General features: G+C 38.9%; 2 protein-coding genes across 2 annotated transcripts; both read right to left on the bottom strand.

Annotated features, from left to right (window-relative positions):
- Positions 1–1,074: 1,074 nt before the first annotated feature.
- Positions 1,075–11,434, bottom strand: manba (mannosidase, beta A, lysosomal). Its single transcript, XM_034675628.1, has 17 exons — positions 11,086–11,434; positions 10,203–10,297; positions 10,014–10,119; positions 9,765–9,938; positions 8,961–9,084; positions 8,361–8,530; positions 7,514–7,624; positions 6,655–6,806; positions 6,420–6,537; positions 6,147–6,233; positions 4,867–5,034; positions 3,790–4,008; positions 3,526–3,690; positions 2,973–3,117; positions 2,401–2,543; positions 2,010–2,267; positions 1,075–1,728 (listed from the first exon to the last, which is right to left on the bottom strand). The coding sequence occupies exons 1-17, from the start codon at positions 11,293–11,295 to the stop codon at positions 1,504–1,506; spliced, it is 2,670 nt and encodes an 889-aa protein (XP_034531519.1). The 5' UTR covers positions 11,296–11,434; the 3' UTR covers positions 1,075–1,503.
- A 1,424-nt stretch (positions 11,435–12,858) lies between these two features.
- Positions 12,859–25,964, bottom strand: LOC117805913 (ubiquitin-conjugating enzyme E2 D2-like). Its single transcript, XM_034674516.1, has 7 exons — positions 25,525–25,964; positions 21,889–21,952; positions 20,595–20,626; positions 20,321–20,398; positions 19,850–19,955; positions 16,807–16,900; positions 12,859–13,947 (listed from the first exon to the last, which is right to left on the bottom strand). Exons 1-7 carry the CDS (start codon positions 25,546–25,548, stop codon positions 13,902–13,904), a joined length of 444 nt encoding a protein of 147 aa, XP_034530407.1. The 5' UTR covers positions 25,549–25,964; the 3' UTR covers positions 12,859–13,901.
- Positions 25,965–27,299: the final 1,335 nt, after the last annotated feature.

Here is a 27,299-nt window from a genome sequence, read left to right on the forward strand (position 1 = left end):
TGATAAACGCCATATAAGTAAGATGCATTATTATAACATGTCTATTAATCAAAGAAGCAATCATTTTTTATTCAACAGCACCAAATCACAACAAAGTTATCTCAATACTTCCAAAGTTAAAGTCTTATTTATTTATAATATGCAAAAAAAAACTGTGGCAAAAGGAACATTTAGTGCAACATATACAATCAAATATCACGTCACATTTTGTCTTGTTATCCGACTTAAAATCACCTGCAGACTTTCAATACGCTTCAGACATTCATATGTTCTGGTGGTCAAGAGAGATTCTGTATAGCAAGTTTCCTGAATGTTGTTCTCCTCTCTCTCTTCCAGGAAGGAAATAAAACCAGGATAGTTAAAGAATTAAGAGCATTCAAAGTTTTTTCAAAAGAAAGCAAGTTTTTAAAAAGCATGTTGATGTAAATGCAAGCTTCAAGCTCCTGCAGGGACCTTTGTGTTTGTGTTGATTTTGGCGCCCCCTGTGGACACATCAGGACCCCATTTATTTGCTGATTTTGTCCTGTCCATGTGTAAGAGAGGTTCTATGAAGGCAAGGCAAGGCAAGGCAAGGCAAGGCAAGGCAAGGCAAGGCAAGGCAAGGCAAGGCAAGGCAAGGCAAGGCAAGGCAAGGCAAGGCAAGGCAAGGCAAGGCAAGGCAAGGCAAGGCAAGGCAAGGCAAGGCAAGGCAAGGCAAGGCAAGGCAAGGCAAGGCAGCTTTATTTGTATAGCGCATTTCATACACGAGGGCAACTCAATGTGCTTTACATTAAAACATTAAAAGCATTGGAGACATTCAGACAAGCATTAAAGAACATAATTAAAATGACAAATATGATAAAACAGAAAAGAAAAGGAAAATTAGAAATATATTAAAAATTACATTAAAATTTTAATTTAAAGTGGGTTAAAATAATCTAAGATAGGAAGGCAGTGGCAAATAAAAAAGTCAGTCTTTGATTTAAAAGAGGTGAGAGTTGGAGCAGACCTGCAGCTTTCAGGGAGTGTGTTCCAGATATATGGTGCATAATGACTAAACGCTGCTTCACCATGTTTCGTTCTGACTCTAGGAAGTCAAATAAATAACTCCCTGAGGATAATTACTGCACAGAAATGATCAATCTTATTGCTAAAGATTGTGTTTTCTTCAAAAGCTCATGTCGAGGTATCAGCATTCATTTCAGACTGTTTCATAACCAGCCTTAAACTTCTCAGAGAAGCTCTGAGTAAAGGCCTGCTGTGTCTCAGAGTGTTCCCTCTACTGAAGGAGAACAGCGGGTCACTCTGTGGAGAGCTTTAATTTCCTACAATGGTCTAACTGTTGTCTGAAGCTTTTCTGCTCTGAGCGTTTCTTGGAAACTTTCTCCTTTGTTTGGCAATAAAACCTGTTTGGAAAATATCCACGTCAGAACTCAGCAGCTAAAATATTAATCTCTCCTTCAAAGCAGCAGCAGTACATACAGTGGAACCAGGACACTGTACTTAAGTCCAGGTGGTCTCAGGTCAGTAAACGTCTCTTAAAGACGTGATGCTGAGGGATCCAGAGAGCTCGGTGACGCTGGTGGAGCGCCACGCTGTGAAACTGACCGTCCTGTTTCTGGTCACCATGAGGAAGCCGTTAGAGCTGAAGCGTCCGGGGATGTTCCCCACATCCAGCCAGACGAAAGCAGCCACAGAGGTAGAGTGGAGGGTCACAGAGTATCCCGTCTCATCTTCCTGGACCTTCGCCTGCAGGGAGACACATGGGACGGGTTTGTCTTCAAACAAGTTGATCAATCAAGGAAAAAAAGCAATGAAACTGAACTTCTTTGATGCCTGTTCAGTCTGTTTTTCCCTTCTCCTCTCTCTCATCACACTGCCTGGATCAGTACAGTCTTTGTCAACATAAGAGGTAGATGACAAATAAAGCCAAATAATTAACTTAGCATCCTTACTTTTTGGGATTGGGTTTGCATCTCAAAATCATTCTATAAATTAAATATATGTATATATCTAAAAATGTGTCTCACTGTGATGTTTGGTCTCTGGAGTCCCTGAGCGTCTTTGGGTGAGGACAGAAAGTGGTGGTTTGTTGGACCCCGCTGCCCGCTGCTGTCCTCCAGGTGAAAGGTGAGCAGGCAGGTGAGGCGAGTGCAGCGTCCACATCCACCCAGCAGGGCGGCGACAGGCTGTTTGTAAAGAACCACAGCGGAGCCTCCAGGGACGAGGAGCGGGTCTGACTTCAGAGTGCAGACTGGATCCAGGTCTGACCATGAATACACTGAAACCTGAAGGATAAAAGAAGAAGATTTGACTTTTCTGTCCTCAAAGTTTAAATGCACTCAGTCAGTTTATTAAACTACAGTTGTCTTCAAAATGTAAACATGGAGTAAAAGATACAGTTCACTATTTAAAACTCACCACAGCACGGAGCTTCAGGTCCTCACTCAGGTCTGAGACGGCGTAGATGAGCAGCGTGTCGTCGTCCTCGAACCCCACAGGCAGAACGGAGGAGAAGAAGCTCTGTGCAAAATAATGCAGCATCTTCCACTTTCCACCAAACTCTGCAGACACACACACACACACAAACGCACAATATATGTTATTATTTCTACAACAATGACATCTAATCTCAAGTAAAGACAAATGCAATCATGACACAACAAATATTCACATTGCTAAGAGATAAATGTCAGATTTTTTATGCTCATATGTCCAAATTGACAAAAGGAGATTAAATAAAATAAAGTTTTCATTGTCCATCCATCTGATGATAATCCTTATTCATGGATAAGAAGGTTTGTGGTTTTTAAAATGCTAGAAAATCATGAAAAATGTTCAAGATGAAATCCAAATGAGAGTTAAAAACAAACTACAAATATTCACCTTTAAAATTCTGACATCAGAGATTTTATTTTTCTTCTGCCTGATTAATCACTCATTTATGAATCCATTTAACAATCCAAAGCTAATCATTACAGCTGCTGACTCACCGAGTGACGACCAGGACGGCGCCTGCCAAATGTCATTCAGCTGCCAGTAGAGGGCGCCCATCGTGTGACCTTTGCCCTCGATGATCTCACTCCGACTTCTGCGATAAAACTCGGTCTGAGCTTTCACACACTGAGCCTGCATGACCTGCACACCAAATAAAGATCACTATAACATGAGAGCAAAATACGTCAGAGTCCAGGGATGTTTTAGTTTAGATATTTAACAGTGTGACCCATATATGATGAAAACCATACTGGATATCCTCCAACCACAATATAGTGAAATGTCATACCTGGACACATCTAATCTCAGGATTTAGAGTCAAAATATTTTAAGATATGACTGATTTTATCAATATTCTAATAAAAAGACCCAAATTTGCACTTAAATGTGTTATTCTCAGATTATTGTTGTGTGTAAGGGACAGTCATGCTTTCCTCACAGACTGCAAAACAAAAATGAAAGAATGCTGCTTTTATTTTGTGCAAGAACTCCAACCCCGTCTCAAGCTTGTGCCCCAGAGTAAAGCTGAGGATGGTTTGTTTGGTTCACCTGAGTGATGTAGAGAGTGTCTGTGAATCTCTTCAGAGGATCTGTGGAGTTTGGCAGGTCAAAGTGTATCTCAGCCTGCAGCAACATCTCCTGGTTCCCGTCCCCGTGATGCTGACGATGGGAGGAGAAATTACTGCTGTAGCTCCAGTCTTCTTTAACGGACACCTGGAACATCATAAAGCAGATATGAAGCTTAACACAATCTTACAGGGCATTGGTGGTTTTTAACACAGTAAAAACAGAGTTTAGGGTTTCTTTACGTACAGGCTCCAGGGTGGAGAAGGACGGCCAGGACTGGAAGCCGTACTCGGAGGCCAAACGTGTCCGAGGGAAGGTGGTCCAGTCCCAGCAGTCCAGAGTGTAGCTGTAGAAGTGGGTGTCCCCGTAGTGGAGGTCATACGGATCTGACGCCACCCATCCCTCCTGCTCCGACTCAGCCCCGTTTGTTGGACTGGAGACGAGGAACGGACGACTCTGATCCTCCTAAACAAGAGATAAGACCATCACAGCTCAGGGTTTTTGTTTCTGCAGACTGTTCCACCATCCAAAAAGTACTGAACCTGTCAAATGTGTCCGTCTAACATGAATCTGGTCCTGCTGGAGGTTTCTGCCTGTTAAAGGAAGTTTGTCCTTGCCACTGTAACTTGCTAAATGCTGCAAAGTCCTCTGCTCATGGTGGATTAAGATGAGATCAGACTGAGTCCTGTCTGGAAGATGGGACTGGATCTTATCCGGTCTTGATGTTGGGTCTTTGTTGCTAATAGAACATAGAGTACGGTCTAGACCTGCTCTGTTCGTAGAGTCTTCAGAAACACCCCCTAGGTTTGAAATACATTCACTGTATATAAAAAGTGAAACTACATTCTTTCTAACAGCCACCAGGGGGCGACTTCACTGGTTGCAAAAACAAGTCAGACTGCATACACGGTTGACTGAACATGACCTACTTCTTAGCTGCTGTATAATCTTAATCAACAGTTTCCTGTTGAGATTAAAGTCTCAATCAATACTTTAAATTCTTGGTTGTTATTTTGAAATCTCACGTTTGACTCCATTCAGAAGCCACGACACAAAAAACCTCCATAAACATCTGTTACTCAGTTTGAAAAGACACTTTCTGATCTCTGCTCAAACTCATTTCCTATCTTTGTATGAATCCTTTCTTTCTATACTCCTTGTCCTTTAAGTATTCACTCATTTCCTCTTTTCCTTTCTTAATGAAACACCCAAATTCCAGCACTCTCTTGTATCCGCCCTCAAGCTGGCTGTAATTTGTTCCCTAGAATCTTTCTTCACACATAAATCCTGACTTTTGTTTCTCTCACACGATTCGACTCTCACCTCTTGAACTATTTCTCTGATGTTGTTCACGTACAGGGTCACGTAGTCCTTCAGGTACAGGGGCCTCTGTGCTGCTGGGATGCTGAACCAGTCTGTCGCCAGAGCCGCTTCGTTTTCATTGTTCCCGCTCCAGATTATAACGGAGGGGTGAGACTTCAGACGTTGTACCTGACGAGTAAAAACACACGGGGGATAAAAACACTGAGGGGGGAAATCACCAAGAAGGGATTGTGGTTGCTGAAATGTGTATCTTTTGTCCTCAATATCTTGTTTTTAAGTTATATTTTGGGGCTTTTACACTTTTATTGATAGAGGGAGAGGACAGGGGATAGTGTAGGACACTGGGAGAGAGTGGGGGAATGACATGCGGGAAAGGAGCCTCAGGCAGCCCGCTACATGGGCGAGCAACTTAACCAGTAGGCCAAGTCCACGCCCTTGTCCCCGATATCTGCTTCACAGAGGTTTAATTCATAAAACATTCAGTCAAACTAAAGTTCAAGTGCAAACACACCGTTAAGTTTTGCTCTTGTTTTGCTTCTGATTGTGGAGATGAGCTGTTAGCATCATCACTCTGTGCTGCGCAGAGCTCTGCTGTGTGCTCTCATCCTGACAGAGCTCTAATCTGTCCGCTGAGAGGGGAGGGGAAACTTCTCATCAGTTTATTTTGAAGTTGATTCATGACAGATGAGATTCAAATTTCAGGATTCTCAACAAAGCTTCCTCCCTGGATCAACTCTGGAAGAGCAGCTCGTTCAAATTCAGACCGGGTCGTGCAAAACGGCTCCTCAAATCTGGAAAAGTGTGCATAACCTGCATAAACGCCACGGAAAGCCACCACCAGACTGATCTAAAACTCCTTATTAAAGCAACAAAGGCAATGTCAAAGGGATATTAAGAGACTTTATGTAAAGATGTATTAGTTTTAGATCATCCGGAGATGGAATTGATGTCAAAATCACTGGAAAATTTGAGTGTGGCATCCAATAAAAACCCATCAAGCTGTGGTGCAGCTCCCACAGGGCTCATGAATGCATAATCTCTCATTATCACTCAGCACACAGAGATGCTATTTGTTCTGCAATGTGGTGTGTGGTGCATTTAACATCTTGCATGTGCTTTGTGAATCTGACGGTGTCTTTTTGTCTCGTGAGCACAAGTTCAGCAGGCTAAAATCGCAGCACAATCGAAGCTTGGTGTCACTTTCCTCCATTTCTGGGTCTCCAGATGTGACGTCTTCTGTCCAAATAGTGTGAAATCAAATGACTGAAACCAGAGTTTACCTGCTGGACGACCTCCTCTCTCACAGTCTGTATGAAGTCGTCCTCGGTGGGATACATGGCGCAGGCAAACATGAAGTCCTGCCAAACCTGCAGACACATATCTGAACACTTTGAGCCTCCATCTGTTCCTCCGTCTGCTCATGAGTCATCACCAGTTCACCAATAAAAAACACTTTAATACGAGAAGAGGTGCAGACACGCTGTCCTCCTTTACATCAGTGCATGGTCCAAATATTGATCCTTAAATTACTGCGAGGGGACGACAGCTGTTACCATGAGTCCCATCTCGTCACAGATGCTGTAGAAGAGGTCCTGCTCGTAGACTCCTCCTCCCCAGACTCGGAGAGCGTTCATGTTCGCATCAACAGCTGACTGCAACAAGTTCCTTAAGCTGCAGGACAAACACAAGGCAGGTGGCTTCAGTTTCAGACTCAGGGTTTAAAACAGGAACTCAAAGAGGAAGATTCAGAAGGAAAGAGGGAGAAAGAGTCTTTTTAGGTGAACTCACACAGCAGGGGTGACGCGGTCCTGGAAGGAGTGGGCCGGGATCCAGTTGGAGCCTTTGAGGAAAATTGGTTTCCCATTGATGCGGAAATAAAAGCTCAAGCCGGGAGACCCAACGATTGGCTCCTGGACAAGTTCAACTGTTCGAAAGTACACCTGCAGGAGACAAGTTTTAACACTGACACACTTATAGTCATCAGAATAACAATCCATCCAGTTTCATCCGCATCCCACATCAGAGATTGGGGTGTTGGGGCAGCTGTCGAAGCAAGACGACTCAGACATCCCTCTCTCCAGCTTCAGGATCCCTCAGAGCTGGGAACGATGCTGGAGAGAGACGTCTGGGTCGACTTGCTTAGCCCACAGAGGATGAATTAATAGATGAATGGTAAGTCCTTTATGGTGTTATAAATCTAAAATGAAGACAACATGGGAGGAACTTTTCACCGTACACACAAACGAACAAATATAAACTTTGTCCTGGTAATAAATCTGTAATCTATGACTTGATATCTAAAAAAATATCAGCTTTGGCTCGTTGTGCTTGCTATGAATTAAATTGAGATTCTGTTAGAGACTTTAAAACATCAACCAAACTCTGTTCTATTAACGGGAAGTGTGGAAACATAAACATGTACAAACTCTGGGGTATTTCCAGGGGTCTAAAAACAAAAGATTTTTGAGATTCTTTCCAATTTCAAAGAAAAATCTGACATCTTCTTTACCTTTCAGTCATTCAGATTGTTTTAGTTCAGTTTATTGTGACCTATGACAAATGTCATACCTCGAGGAGATATATGGAGACAGATATTGAGCCCTAAACATCGCCTTGAATATTTTTGTTAGGGGGATAAACCTCTGACCTTCGTTTCTGTGTTCAGGATCAGAAATCCGTCCTGGAAGCCTCTGACGTTGAGACGGTAAAAGGGTCGGTCACCGTGTCCATTGGGCCACCACAGCTTCACGTCGCTGCTCTGGAAGAAGAAGAAGAAGAAGAAGAAGAAGAAGAAGAAGAAGAAGAAGAAGAAGAAGAAGAAGAAGAAGAAGAAGAAGAAGAAGAAGAAGAAGAAGAATAAGAAGAAGAAGAAGAAGAAGAAGAAGAAGAAGAAGAAGAAGAAGAGAGGGAAGAAGAAGAAGAAGAAGAAGAAGAAGAAGAAGAAGAAAAAGTAGAAAAAGTAGAAAAAGTAGAAGAAGAAGAAGAAGAAGAAGAAGAAGAAGAAGTAGAAGAAGAAGAAGAAGAAGAAGAAGAAGAAGAAGTAGAAGAAGAAGAAGAAGAAGAAGAAGAAGAGAGGGAAGAAGAAGAAGAAGAAGAAAAAGAAGAAGAGAGGGAAGAAGAAGAAGAAGAAGAAGAAGAAGAAGAAGAAAAAGAAGAAGAAAAAGTAGAAGAAGAAGAAGAAGAAGAAGAGAGGGAAGAAGAAGAAGAAGAAGAAGAAGAAGAAGAAGAAGAAGAAGAAGAAGAAGAAGAAGAAGAAGAAGAAGAAGAAGAAGAAGAAGAAGAAAAAGTAGAAGAAGAAGAAGAAGAAGAAGAAGAAGAAGAAGAAGAAGAAGAAGAAGAAGAAGAAGAAGAAGAAGAAGAAGAAGAAGAAGAAGAAGAAGAAGAAGAAGAAGAAGAAGAGACTTAAACTTCACACATTAAATAAGAAGGAGATGTTTTACTTGTCATTAAGACACGCACACACAGAGGTGAAAACGAGTGAGTCTGAGTCGTACCTTGCTGATGAACACGGTGAAGCTGTTCTTGGTCCTTCCTGGTACAAACTGAGTGTTGAAGGTCTCCTCTGAGTCCAGCTCAGGTAAGGAGAGCGTGATTTGACCGTTGATGGTCTGAACCACATCGACTAGAAGCTCGACCTGGAGTCTCCACTGAGAGAGGCTGGAGTCTTGACAGAAACACAGATTATATCAAAAATATGAACGTACAGATTTTTAATTACTTCGACTGAGTGTGAAAAAGGGAACATGGCAGAAAAAGAAACACAGGAAAATACATTAAAAACATCATTTATTTATTTTTTATTAGACTTATTTCTCAGTCATACAGCTTCAGTGAGAAATATTTGAATATAAATTATTTGGAATACTATTTGTTGTTGTTTTTTATTTTATTTGCCTCAATGTTTTTCCTTTTTATGTTTTCTGTATTTTACCATGTTTCACCTTTTTTTTCACCGTGGAGCAATTTGGTAAACTTTGTTGTTTTTAAAAAGTGAAAGATAAATAAAGAGGATTCGATTGGAGTAAGTCCCCCTCAAAAAAGGTGTTTCTCTTTAAGCTCATTTGATGGACACAAGGTTTCTGGTTAAAACTCACTGTAAAGAGGAACAGATGAAACCTGGATGAGCTGCAGGATGTCAAACGCCTCCAGTCTGACTTCTTTCCACAGTCCCATCGTGGGGAACGACGGGCCCCAGTCCCAGCTGAAGGAACTCTGCTCCTGAGCAGAGACAGATATGTAAACTTTTGACAGTAAACGATGCTTTAGGTGTTAGTTTGTGAGATTATATTGGTTGATAACGGATCATCGTGTTCAAAATAATATTATTTGTTCAGAAAAATAACCTTTCTGAGTATCTTTCTCAAACTGATGAAAATTTGACTCATTTAAAAGTTTTTGTTTTTGTCATTTAAGGTAAAAAAATCTCTCAAGCAGCTTCTGAGCTGTCAAACATTTCCTCCTCTGAAATCTAAATGTGTCACAAAAGACAAGAAAACATGCAGGTTAGGCTTTACATTTATGGTTTCTGTCATGTTTCTTTATCTATCAGTGAAATGTTGTTTTTCTATCTTCTCTGATTTACATTGTTTCCTTAAGAAAAATGTCTACAGCCACTGGAGCAACAGAAAACAAAGAAATTAGAACTTATTAAGACAGAAAACAAAATAAAAATACATTAAAAAGAAAATTGGTGGAATATATGGAGTAAGAAAATGAAAATTCAACTCTCAGCATTGACCTAAATATCCCTGATCCTGCAGCCACTCTAACCCTCACAAGAAAAGGACAAATAATACAATTATTAATTAAATAAGCATCAAATACACAGAAAACCTCTAGAAATGCATCAAATGTTTAACTTTCATGTCTCCAGAGGATGAATATTCTCACTAATGTACTTTTCTGATGAAGTTGACGTGACACTCTCCTTTCTGCACGTCTGGAGGACACTCAGGAGGAACTCTGTACGCAGAGTGAGCTTCCCTCCGCTCAGACGCGTAAACAACCGGAGACAACAGGCTGACTCTCAGGGCGTTATCCCCGTCAGTCAGCTGCTCTCTCACTGGGAAATCCTACACACCAAAAACAACAAAATATAAACACTGAAGAGGAAGAAGATGTGAGTAATTATGTCCTAGTGATCTTACATATCTACGAAACATGTTGTCAGTCCTCCCAACGATGACTCCATTCAGAGAAACTGATGCTACAGTGTCGACTCCTTCGAAGACGAGCTGAAGCTTCTGTTTGGACCTGATGATGCAGAGAGAAGATGAGTTACAGGATATTAAAATGCAAATTAAAGTAATAATAAGAGAATAAACTCATACACTGACCTCAGCTCTTTAGGGACTGTAAAGGTTGTTGTGTACGTCCAGTTCTCGAAGGCGATCCACCGATAAGACAGATCATTGAACCTGAAATATGGATCCTGAACGACATACAAACATGGATTTACTTTACTAAGTAATTGAGCTGAACTCCTCTCTTAATGTGTTTGGATTTAGAAGTGTGTGAAGTTTAATACGACTTTGTGCAGACAGCTGATTCTGAAGCACTTCTTGATATCAAAGGGTCATAACCAGCATTTAAAGTCTCTTCCACATGAGTCTGCAGCTTATTTTTGCTTTAAATGCACAATTTATGGTAGAAACTAGCTTTTAGTGTGGCAGTCTTCACATTCCCAGGACAAAATATACATTTACAAAACTATAAATGCATTTACTTTGACGTCTAACTTCCATAACAGTACAATATTGAGCTGCTTTTCATACTTATTCTGTTTGAAGCAATTTGCAAAGAGCTTTATGCATTAAATTGATTTGTTATCACTGTTATAAAACCAAAACAGCAGTGTAATAATACAAGATACTGATATTTGCATTCTTTACACACTCTTGCAAGTCAATATATAACATTAAAACAACACTCTTGCACTTGCATGTCAAAATGACACTTATAATTGTTAAATTTACATGTAACATATAATATTCCTTATTAATTTGTTCTAATATGTAAGTTTAAAGAGAGATAAAGCATAAATACTTCATTAAAGTGCCTTAAATTTGTACTATTTTGCACAGTAACACTGATTTAAGATGAATGTTATTTAAATTTTAGTAAGTAAATAGTTTCTGTGTTGTGAGATTTAAATGAAATACATGAGAAACACATTAAACATTTAATTGTATCCTCTTCTAGTTTCTAACATGTACCCACCTGGATGAAGCCCTGCTGCTGTAGAGCTGTGTGAACACATCCAGGAACCTCTGCAGGCAGAGACAGTGACCCATTGGAGTTAGACAGACTCCATTTACCGTCCAGACTCAGACTCAGACTCAGACTCAGACTCAGTTCCTCTTTAAAGGATAAACCTCCTCCAAACAAACACAGAATAACACAAACCAGGAGATCCACACACCGAGTCATGGTTTTAAGGTTGTTTCGTCATGATGAGTAACAGGAGTAATCTCTAAAAGGAGCAGAGTTCTGTTTTTGTTGTGTTTGTGGAGCTGAACAGGAACTTCCTGGTTTGTCACGTGACTCTGGGGCGGTCAGCTGATAGCGGTTCCTGCACGAGGGACAAAAAGGGGCGCGAAAATGTGAGGCCTTCACGGACATGTGAGGCCTTCACGGACATGTGAGGCCTTCAGGGACATGTTAGGCCTGTGAAGGGAAAATTAAGACACTCTTATTACAGGGAAATATGTATTATCCTTTATTTATGAAACAGAGGGAATATCATGTTATCTAAATACTTCTAATAAAAGTTTCTACATTCAAACTTTAGTTAAATGATAATCTTTAAAATGTATCCATAACATTATATAATACAAGACAGTAAGCAGGATAAATGGCCCCTAGCAAGATGGTTCCTTTGATAGAAAAAGTAGCATAAGAGAAGAACATTTTATATTCCCTTCCAGGAGAGAAATGGGGATTCAGACTCTCTTTTTCAGACTTTCAATTGAAGACAATATGATTCAAGGACCATCCTCCAGTGAAAATGCGAGACTTGGGGTCCTCTACCAGTGGAGAAAATGGGATTCAGGAAACCTTAAGGTGACTTTCAATCAATGAAAGGGAGATTCAGGGATTTCAAGTTCCCCTACTAGTCAAGAGAGTGTGATTCAAGGCCCTGTAGGATGCTGTTTTGGTGGAACAAAACATAAAAGTGTGCTATTTCATTGGAGAAAACAAGATTCAATGCACTCTAGGGTATCCAGTCAGTTGGGAAAACATTGAATTCAATTGCATAACCCTCCAGTGGAGAAAACTGTGGTAAATTCCTCTTGGATGCGCCATCTGTTTATAAAGTCTGGTGTTATGTCCTATTAAACACATTTTGTAGTGGAGAAAATGTAGGTAAATCAAGAAGGGTGTCCCTGCCCTTTACCTACCACCAGTGGGTGACTCACAGTGACATCACCCAGTGGTTTCTGAAGCCTAATGACAGCTGGTGTCATATTGGAAATGCTAACCCAACCTAACTTTAGTCAGACTAGCAAGAGGCAAAGAGGTGGAGCTAGGCCCCTGAATCACCTGTTTATTTTTAGCTTTTTAGAATGGGTGTGTATGTAGCATCCAGGTTTTTAGAGCCAGCCTCAAGTGGAGATTTCAGGTACTGCAGTTTTCAGCACAACTGCATTAGCTTCATTTCTTCATTGATTGTACCCCATAAGATCATAAAGGCATAGTGTCACTGTGGTTGGAGAGGAAACATTTACTTAAAAGTCAATACTTTCAAGCCAAATATGACTTCAAATTCTTAAACATAGCAAGTATAAAAGTTGCATTTAATAGCAAGTGTTTTAATTTAAATGTCAATTATATTAGCCAAAAATCAGGCCTTTATTTTATAATTTTTAAGGTTTTAACACTTCTTTTTTAAAAGGCACAAGGTTTATTACTGCAGTTAGTTATTCAGGACTATGTGTCTGCCAAGTACCAAGTCACTTAAACACCACTAAAAGAAAAGGTACAACAACATGCTTTATGGTTTGAGTAACTTTATTGAAGGGAAACTAAAAGAAAGCAGAGCCACAAGTTGATTATCAACCATCAGCTCAGCATCAATATTTTAGGGCTACAAGAAGACAGTGTTTGAGTGGGCATAGAACTAAAAACTCATCTACTGGCTTCTAAATAATGAAAAAGAAAAAAGAAAGCCTTTGAGGGGAACCAAATTTCCAACTGTTCAGCCTGACAATCCACTTAATTTGCAGAAACATATCAGATATAATATCCTACCTTTATTAACATGCATAAAATACAACATTGAAGTTCTTATATTTTGTTTCCTTAACATTGATATATACTGCTGTGCTTCTCTGTACACACACTCTGATGGTGGAATAAGATACACTTCTTTCCTCAGGTAATAGATTCCTATACTAATGATCAGAAGAACATACCGACGTCACACCAGTCCAGGAAGCGAATACAGGAGTTGCGAACCAGTTTCAGAATCTTTCAGAGAAATGGCAATTTTCCCCCTTTTGTTAGATTTGTCCAATTTGAAACAAAATGCAGCCGAGTTTTACCAAAACTCTAAGATTTATGAGTGTTTGGCAAAAGACAGGTTTCTCTACAAGTGCTTTGAGTAATCCAGCCCACAGTGAAGTAAATATCAACCACACAGGATCCGGACTCTCCTTTTAAAAATGGATCACTGTGCGGCTGATACGGTGTTCAGTGTTAGACCAGTTGCATCAAATTCTACAAGTGTGTGCAGAGTAAATAACATCACCAATTACGGCTTGAAAAACTTATCGGGGCATGCTCAAGCTGTTCAGCACCATGGTGATTTTTTTTTTTCCTTTTTTAAACTCCTGACAAAATAGGAGTCAAAACTTCACAGAAACTGGCACGTGTCCTGGAGAGAAAACACTATCTTCTTATGAGCGCAGGTGGAAAAAGTAAGGGGTAAAATGCTCTGATTAACAAAACAGAAAAAAAGTGAAAAAGAAAAAAAAAATCCTGGATCTTTTTTTGTTTGAACCAGCAACGTCATTTCCCCACCGGCTTTCCAACCATCACATTGCATATTTGCTTGTCCATTCTTTTGCTGTTTTGGTGTATCTGAGGAGACAAGAGAGAGGACAGGAAAACCGTTAGGAAGTCAGCATGCCAACGAGTAAACACAAAAAAACACATGGCTTAAAAACTTTAACCACAAATATTTACGCACGCTTTTATTCTGGGTTCATGAAAGCACATGCACTTTGAGCACAGTGCGTTTATTGGACAGGCAGTTTGAGTGAAAATGCATCGTCACATAAAACAAAACTTCTACTTTTCTAGCAGGGAAATATTGATTTGACCTGTTGCCTCTCTGAAAACAAAATAATAAAAAAGTACGGCTTTGTTTGATTTATTTTGTCACGAAATTCCCTTTTCATGCTAGTGTTAGTCGCTTCTTTTACATGCTTATAAATCAACACTTTAAATGGATTTATTTAAGGATTCTAATCTAATATGAATTCTTTTTACCTTCTAATTTAAGTTCATGCATTTGGAGGACATCTTTTGACTGGGGTGAATTAATCAGAAACTCCTGATACTTCTTGTAAATCAATAATAAATATTAACGTTCATAAAACAGCGTCCTCCTTCAATAACAAGTGTTTGATTATCTGCCGCTGGGTGTCACGTACTCACTGAAACGAAAGTGTGTCACACTGAACTGTTGTGAAATCTAATAGAACTGCGTGGTCATGCAGATGCCGGCATGTGTTACTGAAAAGACCTGTTTCTGTGTGTTGACACCTCACACTCAACGGCGCCCTTTTTAATACGCGACAACCAACCCTCGCCGTCTGTATTGTCTCTCTGCGCTGGGCTTCAGTATCAGACATCATAGCTCATGAATGAGTGTCTTATTGGTGTGTCCTTGAATGCACCACCGAGGACATCTTTCAGGATGGTCCCTGATGACATCTCTTCTACCGCGGGACAATAACTGGGAGTACAAGCAACCCATTATTAGTGGTGATTGATCACCTGTGTTAACCCGCCACGAGGTGATTTTACACTCGCACTGAAGAATGAAATATAAGCTTGTTAGAAAATGATCAGAGGTGAAGTAAAATATGAATGAAGAGCACAGAATGTGGGTCTATTTACAGGCTTAATTTTGAGCTTGTAATTACAACATCTGGACCTGTGTTAGCGCTCTCTGGATGAGCTGCAGGCTCCAAGCCAGACAGGTGCTTACTTTTTCCTAGCTTGTCTTCATCTTCACTTCCAGATACCAAGAAGACATTTTATCTGGCTTTAATCAAAGTCAGAACGCAGTTACTCCACTGTTTTCAGTCTTACTTCAGTGATGTGACTTGCTGTTAATGTTTGGAGGATAACTACTACAGTTTATCACCATTATTGATATTTAGAGATAGTTTCTTGCAAGCCCTGATTTGTTTTAACTAGGGATGTCAACAATTAATTGACTGTTAAGAACTTACTGGAACACATTTTTTTGTTTCAATGTTCTATCACATGGAACAAACATCATGTGAGGAAATCAGACTTGCAGAATCAGACCCTCATTTTATTTCACTACTCAAGAAACACTTTCATCTTTAAGCTTTTATTTTGTGAGTTTATTTTAATCTTTAATGTTTTATCTCTGCTTTTACTGTCTGTTCGCTTTTATTGCTTCTCTGCTTTTATTGTGTTTTTATTATTTTTGTGAAGCTCTTTGTTACTTGTAATGAAAAGTGCTATACAGATAAAGGTATTATTAAAAGGTATTATGTGGTCTCATATTTGGTTCAGCTATCAGGGAGGTGTTTTAAGTTTAAAGCATGTTTCGATGTGAATCAGCTGACTGAAGGTGAGACGCTTAGCTGGGGGCTGCGTCTGAGTGACAGGTCTCCATGAGCGCTTTTTTTCCTCTGCTGCCGGACTGATTATGACCCGGTTGCGCTCCCATCTGACCGCTTTCACATGTTTATTTTTCTCAATAAGAACGAGTCGACAGAAAACTGGACACTGAGTCTGAAATATGTTTCTGTTCAGCTCTCTTGTTGAAGTCTGAGCCTTCACTTTTATGACTGTGTCCACAGAGATTATGAGCCTGCTGAACACCTCAATACGATCCGTACATATTCAATACTGTCAGTTATATACATTGTGTCAAGAAGGACATTTTGATTAAGGGGATTAAACGCATGTGGCATTGTTTTTGACATGGAAAAGGTTTACGTTTTTTTGACTAAATGATTAATTGATCATTAACATTTCCAAAGATCAATCATGGAGAATGCTTGAAATTTACATCCTTAGTTTTAAGCCTCAGCTCTCCTGAGATAACTCCACCAGCAGGCAGGGAGGCAGAAACATCCCATTTACTCGTTCAATGCCACAAAAAGACTTCCTTCATCCGCAGTGCATCAAGATGCTGGAATAACTCGGCTCCACGTACACAGACTCGGGGATTAGTATAATCACGGTTATGTCAGTGAGATCAGAGCATCACAAACTCCCACAGGCCGAACCCAAAACACCAGCCAAGATGCAGCACTGGCTCCTGGCCTTACCCTAAAGCATGGCATACTTTGTAGTCCACTCCTGAGCTAGTTTATTGTACCTGACGGAGTGAAACAAGGTTACACACAAAGACTAAAAGGAGACTCTTCAACAGTTACATTTTCATTGACTGGCTTAAACTAACATCTGTCCTGCAGTGAATGCTCTCTTTCAGAAGGTTTAGCTGCATTATGCTGACATGTTTGCATTGTTCTATTTATCCAAGTGATATCAGTGATTCTAAGATTTAAAAACAGCAACACGTCTGCAGCCTCACTCATTTTTAAACAGAGGGATACATCTCTTTGACTGAACGACTGTTACACCTCACTTTGCTGCCTTTAAGAAAGACAGGAGATCATTTAAAAGAGTAATACATTTTAAAGAGACACCATAAAAGATCAAACTCACTTCATGTTATCTGTTTTGTACATTCGTGCAATCTCTGGCACTAATGGGTCGTCAGGGTTTGGGTCACATAGGAGTGAGCAAATGGAGAGAAGTACTGCAGGAAAGAAAACACATGACATTATTCACCAGTTATTCAAATATGCAAATTAAAAACACCTCTGCTGAACCAACTTAACCCCAGCTACAAGTCCCTAAACCTGGACTCAGAGGAACCATGTTTCCAGTGTGGGAAATATTCAAATCTTGACATTTAAAGTGTATGATTGAAACAGGACAAAGTGTGATTATCTAAATATTCAGAAATTTGATAAGAGATGACTTATTTTAACCTGTAACAATTTATTTTACTTAGTTTAGTTCATGTATTTATTGTACTTCGTATTATAAAGCACTTATTGAGATGCTACCGTCATATTTATCTTCGATGCTAGTTTGGTTCTCTGGAGCAAAACATACCAGATCAACTGATTGTCTCACTCTCCAGGTTCCCAGAGTTTAATCTGCACTGGGAAAATCTGCCTTTTGCATTTTTGCACCATCTGCATGGAACTCACTGCAAAGCACTTTAAAAATAAATGCACTGGTTTCTTTTCATCATTTTGTATCATTAGTTTTACATTTTTTAACCTCTGATTGTACCTGCTTTCACTGACTTTGTGTAACATTATTTTTCAATAATTGTAACTTTTTTTTTTTTTTGAACAAATTTTTATTTAAAGTTGTACACATAGTATGTTACAGAGTCTGTTTAGAAGAAATTAAATGAGAAAACATTAGAACTCGGCAGGCATTTCCAGGCAGGCAGTCATAGATAGGTTCCTAGTTTTGGTCTCATCCACACAAAGAAACAAGGAGGGAAAGACCCCCCCCTCAAGTTACTCTATCATAATTGTTTGGCAGTTGAAGGTGCTTAATTACAGGAGCCCACAAAGTTAAGAACAAATCCAATCTACAGTGAAGTTTTGCAGTTATCTTTTCCATCAGATAAACTGTCTTTAATCTCTCTTTCCATTGGTGAAGGGTGGGAGGTAGTGGTTTCAGCCAGGTCAATGTTATCATTTTCCTGGCTACTAATAAAAGGACATGCAACAATTTGACTTTCTTTTTGTCCATAGCTCCCTCTGGGACTAAACCTAATATATAATATCGTGGATCCAATGGCAAATCAACCTTTAAAATAGATCGAACTTCTATTTGGATCCCTAACCAAAAGTTTTTTAATATCGGGCAATCCCAGAAAATGTGGGTATGGTCTCCCACTTGCTTACAGTTTCTCCAACACAGGTTTGACCTATTTCTATCATATTTTGATGTAATCACAGGAGTTTTAAAATATCTCAATTTTAGTTTCCAATTAAATTCTTTCCATGTAGGACTGCTCGTGATTTTATGTCCTTTTTCACAGGCTTTTTCCCATTTTTCATCCTCAATGATAACGTTCATCTCAATCTCCCATCTCTCTTTTATGTCCAGAGAGTTAATAATTGTATCTTTTAATTGTCTGTTTTTAACTGATCATCATTCTTTTAGGGTTATATCTTTTATTTGCTTGTCAAGCATTTTAATGTTTCTTTTATATGATTGTTGCCATAGTAAATGAGGGTTTGCTCTCAATGATGTTTGAGTTTACATAAAGATAATTATTTATTTTATTATTATTTTCATTTATTTCTTTTTTGAATTAAAATGTATTAAGTTGTCGTAATATTATGTCTAGTCTTCAGTTGGAAAAGATCCGATACAGTGTAAATGGCGCCCTCCAGAACTTCCATAGCACTTGGGATGGTTTCATGAACTTTGTCAAGGATCTTGATGGGCTGCAGTTGGACTGATTAACATCCAGCAGATTTGGTACACTGTTAAAATACTTTGACTGGCAACACTTCACATATGTGTGAAGTATGTGCGTGTGCGTGTTTTTGTTTTGTTTGCTTTTGTTACTTTTTCTAACATTTTAATACACTCCTTAACTTCCTACTTATTGAATATTATTATTATCTAATGATTGTACTTGCTCTATTTACCTATTTTTGTTTTTTTTGGGAGGTTTCTGTTGGTTTAGTGGTGTCTGGTACGTTCCACTGGCACCCTTGATGTTCCTTTCTAATCTAATTTTGACTATACTATATTTGTGTCTATATTCAACATCTTATCCTTGATTCTTATGAATGTATGTCCATGTAAAATCAATAAAAATATATATAAAAAAAAAAAAAAAAAAATGTATTAAGTTGTATTCCTTTTAAATGTTATCATGGGTTGGGGTGGTGGGGAATTTCTATTAATCAGTATATGTCATCACTGTGAATTATAACTATTGTGTTGGAAAAATTCATTAATTAACTTTCTTAAAAAAAAAAAAAGAATTATTTTAACCTGTAACAACTTATTTTACTTGATTTATTTTATGTATTTATTTCAATGTCTTCATTGTATTTCATATTTATTTATTATTAAATTGTATTAAGTTGTATTCCCTCTAACTGTTATCATGGGTGTGGGATTTTTATTAATCAGTGTATTTCATCACTGAATTATTACAATTGTACTGCAAATACTCATAAATTAACTTTGTTTAAATAAATAAAAAGATGATTACTTTGATGATTTTTATAGAATGACTACCAAACAACTTGTGTCTACTCTGGCAAAATAAATTAATATTAAAAGTAGAAAGTTATCATCATCATGTAGTTAAATATTTATCTATTCATTTGTTACAACTTCCTATAAATGCCAATGTAGCTTTAAAAAGTTTTATCTTATCCTAAACTAAAGTTGTGTACTGTGTTTAATGTTTGGGGCAGTGGTTCTTAAAGTGACACCTCTGGTCCTTGAGGGCTTCAGGGGGAACCTAAAGGGAGTTAAGTGACACAATGATAAAATATGTGTCTATTTGTGTCAAGGTTTTCAGTACACTGTGTACAAAAATAAAGATACATCTTAATCCAGTTGGGATGTCAGTGTCACAGACATTTCTCTTTCTTGTAGCATAATATAGGAATTCAAAAACAGGCGTTAATGTCATTTTCCTGGTTCTTACCTTTTGAAATAGTAAGTGCAGGAGACCACTGTGATCTGAGAATATCCAGACAGATACTGCCATTACTGTTAATGTTTGGGTGGTAAATTCTTGTTGTAAATGCAACCTGGAAAATAAAGACAAAACACACAAAAGAGTGAGGGCGAGCGAAACAAGGTGGCACAGCAGATCAATGTTATGTAACTTCAATTCCCTGACACGAGGCATTGACGCTCGCCGCTCATGACTATCTACTTCTGGAACGACCGGTATTACTTCATGACGGCTGTCAACAGATAAAAATCTGTTTATGACATCGGGCGCAGGTTTCTTTTTACGAGAAACATGTTGATGTTACTTTGATTACTCTTACAGAAAACCATCAATATGGGCGTGTGACGTCACTTCAAAACACCTGATTTAGATTAAACATAAACTACAAACATGCCCGGTGTTTGAGAGGAAGTTGTCTTCAGGTGTGACTCAGCTTACCTTGGGTGGTTTGAAGGGGTAGTCTGTTGGAAAATGAATTGTCAAGAAGAAAACCCCTCCCTGATATGGACTGTCGCTCTGAAAAGGAAGCATGACATTTACATATTTAAGAGGAGAAGGATCCAAAGCCCCCGTCCTTCCACAGTTTCCTCATTATCAAGTCAAACTTTAACCTTTATCTCACGGCTTCATTTAAAGCAGCCATGAGTGATACATTACAGCATTGTGCTGCATTCAAAGTACAAACACTCTGGATCATAAAGTGTCTACTTACAGGTCCCATGATTGTAGCTTGCCAGTGAAACACTGCGGAGGAAAGAGAGAGTAGACGTTAGAAAACAGGGAAAGGAGACAGGTGTGTGATCTCACAGGCTTCAAAAACACAACATCGACTTCTCTACAACATAATCAATACTGCCTTATACTCATGGTGATCATACACAAGTCTTAGGTTGGTGTTAAGCTCTATGTTTAACAGGTGGAGGTATCCTTGACCAATCATAGCAGCTTAGAGCGTGGACTAATTTCAATTTCAACCCCTAATTTCAACTTCTACCTCAGATAATTTGACTTGTTTTGGTCTCCTCTAGCTTTAAAAGATTGATCTTCAGCTCCACCAAAATAAATATAAAGGAACAGATAAACCAAATAAACGGGGCGTTGATTTATTAGTTTAAGATACGATAGTGGACATCCAGAAATCAGGATCCATGCTGAAAACTTCTTAATCTTAATCTGAGAAGCTGACAGAGATAGAGACTTTTAAAGGTAAACTAAAAACATATTTATTCAGTCTGGCCTTTAATGTAGGGTTTTAACAATTTCATTACTTACCTTTTACTGTAATATTGGTTTAAATGTTGCTTTATTATTTTAACTTATTTAATTATTTTATTTATCTACTCAGTTTTATTAATATTTTTAGCCGTAGGTTTTTATTTTCAACTCTTATCCTTACCCTTTTTAAATCTATTTGAACTATTTGCATTCTTAATTTTGATGCTTTAACTCATTTTAATTACACATATTTTATTGTTGGTGTGCATTAGTCTCTATTTTATTTTATGTTATTTTCATATTAATTTTTATTATTATTTTTATCATTATTATTTCTGCTTCTCTCTTGTATTTCATTTGCTGTAAAGCACTTTGGGTTGCATTTGATTTGTATGAAAGGTGCTACATAAATAAAGCTTGATTATTAATAATAATATTAATAATAATAATAATAATACATTTTATTTTGGACACCTTTCAAATCACCCAAGGTCACCTTACAGATAAAAAAAACCATCATTGGTTGATTTTTTTAAATGTTAAATTTAAAGGGAATAAGGACTGCAATGGTTCCTTTAGTGTATTCATGAATGTAAAAATAGAGTAATTAAATACAACATTGCCACATGTCCCTCCTTAGTTCCTTGAAAGTAAATATTTGACTTGTGTATTTACATTTGTTCAACAGTAATTTAGATGTGTTCTTGAACTGTGGGACATTTTAAAAAAAGACATCATCCTGCTTCAGAAACAGGAGTTCTGACAACAGCTCCAAGTTGTGGGACACTTACTGTCGTCACCCACTGGGCCGGCTGAGCACTGTGCAGGAGGGTCACGAGAAAAATCGTTGAGCTCCTGTAATGAAAAGAGGTTTAGAACAATAACCAAATTAGACTGCAGTAATCTTCACAGACAAAACAACCAGGAGGCAGGATCGGAAATCAACGGGTCAAAGCGGGGGCTGTGGTAGTGAAACATGAGGTCGTTTGTGCCATTTATTTCACAACATCCCCCCAACCCCTCCCCTCCTCTGATGTTTTTATCTCCTGCAACTCTCTCACAAGTTCAACACAACACCCGCTCCAGGGAAGGGGGCCACTTTGTTATCGTCTATGCAGTTAGCAGCAAGATGAGCCTGAAGCGTACATACACTGCTGTTATTTTTAGGGCTACGGATACTTTGGAGTGATGGAAGCCACTCCCCGAGCCTTCTGTCACACGCCGTTACACAAGTTAGTTTATGGAGATCACTGGAAGGGGATTCTAGTAAACAACACCGTGTGGAGACATGACGGGGGAAAACTTGTGTTCAAGTACTCCAGATCTGTCTCCATATCTTGGTTCAAGGACCCGCCTTTAGGCCCCTACTTGGAGGTCTCAGGTCTTAAACTTGAACTGGTATCTCTGAAGACACCTGTCAGGGTTACAACTGCAAGAACATCACTGAAGACGATGTGCATTGTCTGTTTCAATCATCACAACTATGATGAAGTGGAGACTCATTTCAAATGTGGGACATTTGGGCAAGAATGGGACTCTTTTTATTGTGTCATGCAGTGAGTGACACATGCACTAGTTTGGTCTTGAGCAGGACTTTCTCTCCGTTTAAGGGTCTTTTTGGAAATACGAATAAGAAACATCCACGGCAGTGTAGACATGACAAAAATGGATGTTTAGCAACAAGAATGAGGGAATAAACTGTGCAAACAAAATCTATATACAATCTGGGCCACATGGCAAACCGTAATCTCCATCAGTCCAACCACTTCACTTAAGAGCAACAACAACAAGGTTTATATCAAAGGTGAGGTTATGGGACATCAGGGGGAAATGTTAAGACCTCTTTGATATAAAAACGATAAGCTAGGTCCAGTATGTTTTTAAAAACAGGGTCCCAGATCTGTGAGGAAAGGGGCTTACATGTTATGTATTCATTGTGACAACACTAGGGGTGTAAAGTGTTCACAATATTGTGATAACAAAAGCGTCTGTTGGTGTGATTATTAGGGGTTTGCCATCTAAAAAGGCCCCTCACGATTCAGGGTGCTACGATTCGATTATTCAACGATTCTCATGATAACGATTTTCGATGCCTCTTTTTTTCCTCACTTTGTGGCTACTTCATACAAAAAATATATATATTTTGTCAGTATCCATTAATTAAAATAACCAAACAAATGCATCTTCATTATCTTTTATTTTAACAAATCACCAAATGATCCAACAGGAACCATGGAATGTTTAATCACCCAGAATTTGCTTTGGGAATTTGTTGCTGGGCTCCAGCGTCTGCATCAGAGCACGAAAGCCCTGGTTGTTAACGACAGCACATGGCGATAAAGGTTGCGATGGATGACGAGATTCATCTCGCCCTTTCAGAGCTGCGGGGAAGTTTTGATAATCCTTCTTCTATTGTTCGCTGGTTAGCGGCAACAACCGGCGGATTCTCCTCCTCTAGCCCGAGGTGCTGTCGCATGTTTGTAGTGTCACCACTGTACTCAACTCTGGTCTTCCACGCCTTACATAGAGAAAGTTTTGTCAATGCCCTTTCCATTTTCATGTTCATAAAAACCAAAATGCTTCCAAACGCTAGCTTTGAAGCCCGATGAGTGAATCTCACGCTCAGTTCGGGGTGGGTACCAAATTCGGTACTTTTACTTTTACAGAGTACCGATTCGCGTAAAATCAAACGGTACCATGTTTCGGTACCTGAACGCATCCCTGTGACTGAGTGAGTGGAAGAGGAGGCTATTTTCCATACTTTCGCCCTTTAGTAAAGTTCAAGACTGATCAGGTGTTCGTATGTGTGAATGCCCAACAGGTAAGTTGTGTCCTGTTATTATAAAGAGACAGAGAACTGGCTTTTCCCCGTCCGCAGGCATTCACTTGTGTTCATTGATAAACTCCAGAAAGAGCAATTAGACGCCACGAGCATGTGTCAGCTAATATATGTAATCACCTATATAATCCTGTTTCTGTACATTTCATGTTAAATCAAATAAATGTTAAATTAAACAAATTTGAGATTTTTTTTTTTAATTTAACTTTTATTATCACATAAACACACAAAAGTACCGTAAATTGGTACTGTTAAGTACCGGTGCTGATTCCCAGGGACCGGGTATCGGTTCAAATGTGAAAAGGTACCCATCCCTACGCTCAGTAACTGTAGCCAAAGTGTTAGCTGCCGCCATTTTCACCTGGTCCTTTCCTTCAGGTGTCCGGGCAGCATGCGCGACTTTCACTTTGTTGTGCTGTGTTCCTGTCATTCAGTTAATATGAAAACTAATCGTTTTGGAATGTTTATGAATGGTAATTGATCGTGATAAATCTAACAATTGATGCATCAGCACACCCCTAGTGATGATAGGCCTTCCGGGTCAAAAAGTGACCACGTCCTGCCCCTTCGCCGCCATGGTGAAAACAGCAGACACCGGCGTTTGAACTGAGGGATGTCAAAATATGAGAGAGGAAATAGGAGAGGCAGACAAACAACAAAATTCAGACAAGACTGCTGTGACCTACATTTCAGGGAGTATGAGTAATATAATGAGCCACCTGTTTCAAAAGAAGTGAGGGGGGAAAAAAACCAGCAATGCCACAAGACTCTTTAAGATTTTCCCATTTTAAAAATACCGAACCGTGGATTAATTACCGCGTCATTAGCGTATCGTCCAGTTTCGGTATCGTCCCATCCCAGAAACACACTAACAACGTTGAGTCATGACTTTAAAGTTCAGTCAGCGTCCTTGAAAGCTAATTTAGTTTCGACTTTATCACTTGCGCACACTTTAAAAAAGGTGTTTCTCTTTCCATTATATCACACTCTCCTGCTGCCAACTTCCTCCAACTGACTGCCAGAACAGAACACACCCTGTGATGTGCACAGGCAGAGAACAAATACTATCACATACCAAGGAAGTGTATCATGAACACAGCCATGACTGCGAACACAGATCCACACAGATATGAGTCATGATGAGTTCTGGGAAATTTCGACGCTATTGTGAAATGTTTTTTGTTTTTTTTAAATGTTAAAAAAAACACATTAAAAGGATGAACGTGAGGCTGGGGATTAAATAGCAGGCAGCGTGTTTGTGTTTATGTAAAAGGTAGGAAGTGTTGAGCAATGAGAGAGGCCTTGAACGCACCAGACCTGTAACTGAAAATGTTAGCCATGTTAGCCATGTTAGCTAACACACCAGACGTTGAGTCGTCTCAGAGTGAACTCCAGGTGCTTGGACTCACAAATACAGTCAAATCAAGCCACAATTAAGATAATACATATTTTTTTAAGACATCATGAAGACAGAGAAGCTTCCTAGGAGATGTTTCACCGTCTTGTTTCACAGGATCCAGCATTGTGGGAGGCTAACGCGTCGACACAAAACTGCTAGCTTAAATTGCTATGGGTGACGTTCTCCTACCTTGTGAATCCTCTTCAAAGCCATCCTCTCTCGGTGTGTTTCCTCTCTTATCTGAAGTTTTCTGAAGCGAGCAGTGAGTGGCAACCGTAGTGTGCCAGGATTCTTCTTCACGATCCGTTAAATAAACGACGCTGGGTCGACTCGGCGGCCTTTCTTCCTCGAGCTAGCTTGCGGGCTAAACTACGCATGCGCGGAGCTGCTAACAAAGCTCCTTCGGTGACCCTCGCTTTGCTCGGAGTTTCAGCTTCTCGTGTTTTTGGTAGTTTGGTTCTTTCTGTCTCAGGTTGAGGTGGAGTGAGTAAGTGTGTGCGTCAGGTGGAAGTATCTCCTCCGGTAGACTAAGCCTCCTGTTCAGGTCTCTGTGGGTCGCTGCTAGCTGCTGCTCTCCGCTTGTATTTGAAGCTTTCTGGTGAAGGCGGTCCGCTGAGCTGCTGACTGACGGGCCGGATGTGGAGTCAGATTGGTTACAAGCTCTGAGGAGAAACAGCATGTGTGACAGAGCAGGACAGAGCAGGCAGCACATGTCAGCACTACATTCTACTGTTATGAGCCCCTCTAAGACTCTGGCATTAAATTCAGTCAACATAAAATAATGCACAGATAAAAGCAGACATCTCAACCAGAGCAGGAGTGGGAATTAGACTCAAGCTGGAGATGTGAAGAGACCTGCTTCCTCTATACTTCATGTACTTTGGACATTTTCTGCACTTTAGGACAATAATATAAAAAAAGGTTATTATGCAAGATCATTTCTGATGGTAGAAAAAAAACACCAAGTGAAGTCTATTTTCTGTACATACTGTATTACTATTCTAGTTGATTTTATTCATATTTTATTTTATTCCTTCTTTCTATTCATATTTTGACTTTCTTACATACTGTGTAAGAGCATACTGTAATAACTGAATTTGCCCCTGGGATAAATAACATGTTTCTGATTGATGATGACAGTATAACCCACATTTTTAAATGATTAAGTAAATAATATTGATTAGAAGTCACAATAAAGAGATAAAAAGCCAAAATGATGGGATATAACTCTTGAATGTGAGGTCATAATTATGAGATAAGATAAAATAGTATAAAATATACCAAATAATTGACAATTAAGTCACAATTATGAGAAGTTAAGTCACAGAAAGTCATATTTATGAGATAAAATGAAAAATAAGTTAGGTTATTATTACCAGATAATATTTTTTGATGGATAAATATTGATAGAAAGTCACATTTATGAGATAAAAAGTCAAAGTTTTAAAAATAAATGTATAGTTATGAGGGAGAAAGCAAAAATTATAAGATACAATTGGTAAATTATGAAAATGATACAAATAAAAGTTATAAAATATTTTCTCCAAATTTCATGCAATAATTTCAACTTTGTATCCCATATGTTTTCTTCTATCTCATGATTAGGACTTTATATTCCATGGTTTTCACTTTATCTCATTTTTCTGAGTTTCTCTCTCATAATTTGGACTCCCTTTTTATAATTATGAGTCTTTAATCTCATAATTATGACTTTAATCTTGCAATTTAGATTTTTTTTTTTTTGGACCATTTGATAAATCAAGTTAAGTCTCAATTGTTGATGTTTTTTCTGGTGGATAAGAGTTAACATAATATATTTATGAAGAACTGAAAGAAAAGTTCCAAGTCTCTGCTAAACCTGTCATTCTGGGTTTAACCATCAAACATTAAGACTAAAGAGAGATGGATTATTTTGATTTGTGACCAATAATCTCAGTCCCCTCTCTCATTGATTGTGAAGAGTT

This window comes from Notolabrus celidotus, chromosome 22, assembly GCF_009762535.1.
Source record: "Notolabrus celidotus isolate fNotCel1 chromosome 22, fNotCel1.pri, whole genome shotgun sequence".
Lineage (NCBI taxonomy): Eukaryota > Metazoa > Chordata > Actinopteri > Labriformes > Labridae > Notolabrus > Notolabrus celidotus.

What these genes read in the sequence shown, in the direction of transcription:
- manba (XM_034675628.1), bottom strand. Translation starts at nt 11,295, where the DNA reads ATGACTCGGTGTGTGGATCTCCTGGTTTGTGTTATTCTGTGTTTGTTT. An exon ending in ACAGTCCCTAAAGAGCTGAG is followed by an intron (nt 10,120 to 10,202) that starts GTCAGTGTATGA and finishes CTGCATCATCAG; the next exon opens with GTCCAAACAGAAGCTTCAGC. An exon ending in ACCTGAAGCTCCGTGCTGTG is followed by an intron (nt 2,268 to 2,400) that starts GTGAGTTTTAAA and finishes TTTATCCTTCAG; the next exon opens with GTTTCAGTGTATTCATGGTC.
- LOC117805913 (XM_034674516.1), bottom strand. Translation starts at nt 25,548, where the DNA reads ATGGCTTTGAAGAGGATTCACAAG. An exon ending in CGGCCCAGTGGGTGACGACA is followed by an intron (nt 20,627 to 21,888) that starts GTAAGTGTCCCA and finishes TTTCCTCCGCAG; the next exon opens with TGTTTCACTGGCAAGCTACA. An exon ending in TGCACTTACTATTTCAAAAG is followed by an intron (nt 16,901 to 19,849) that starts GTAAGAACCAGG and finishes TCTTTCCTGCAG; the next exon opens with TACTTCTCTCCATTTGCTCA.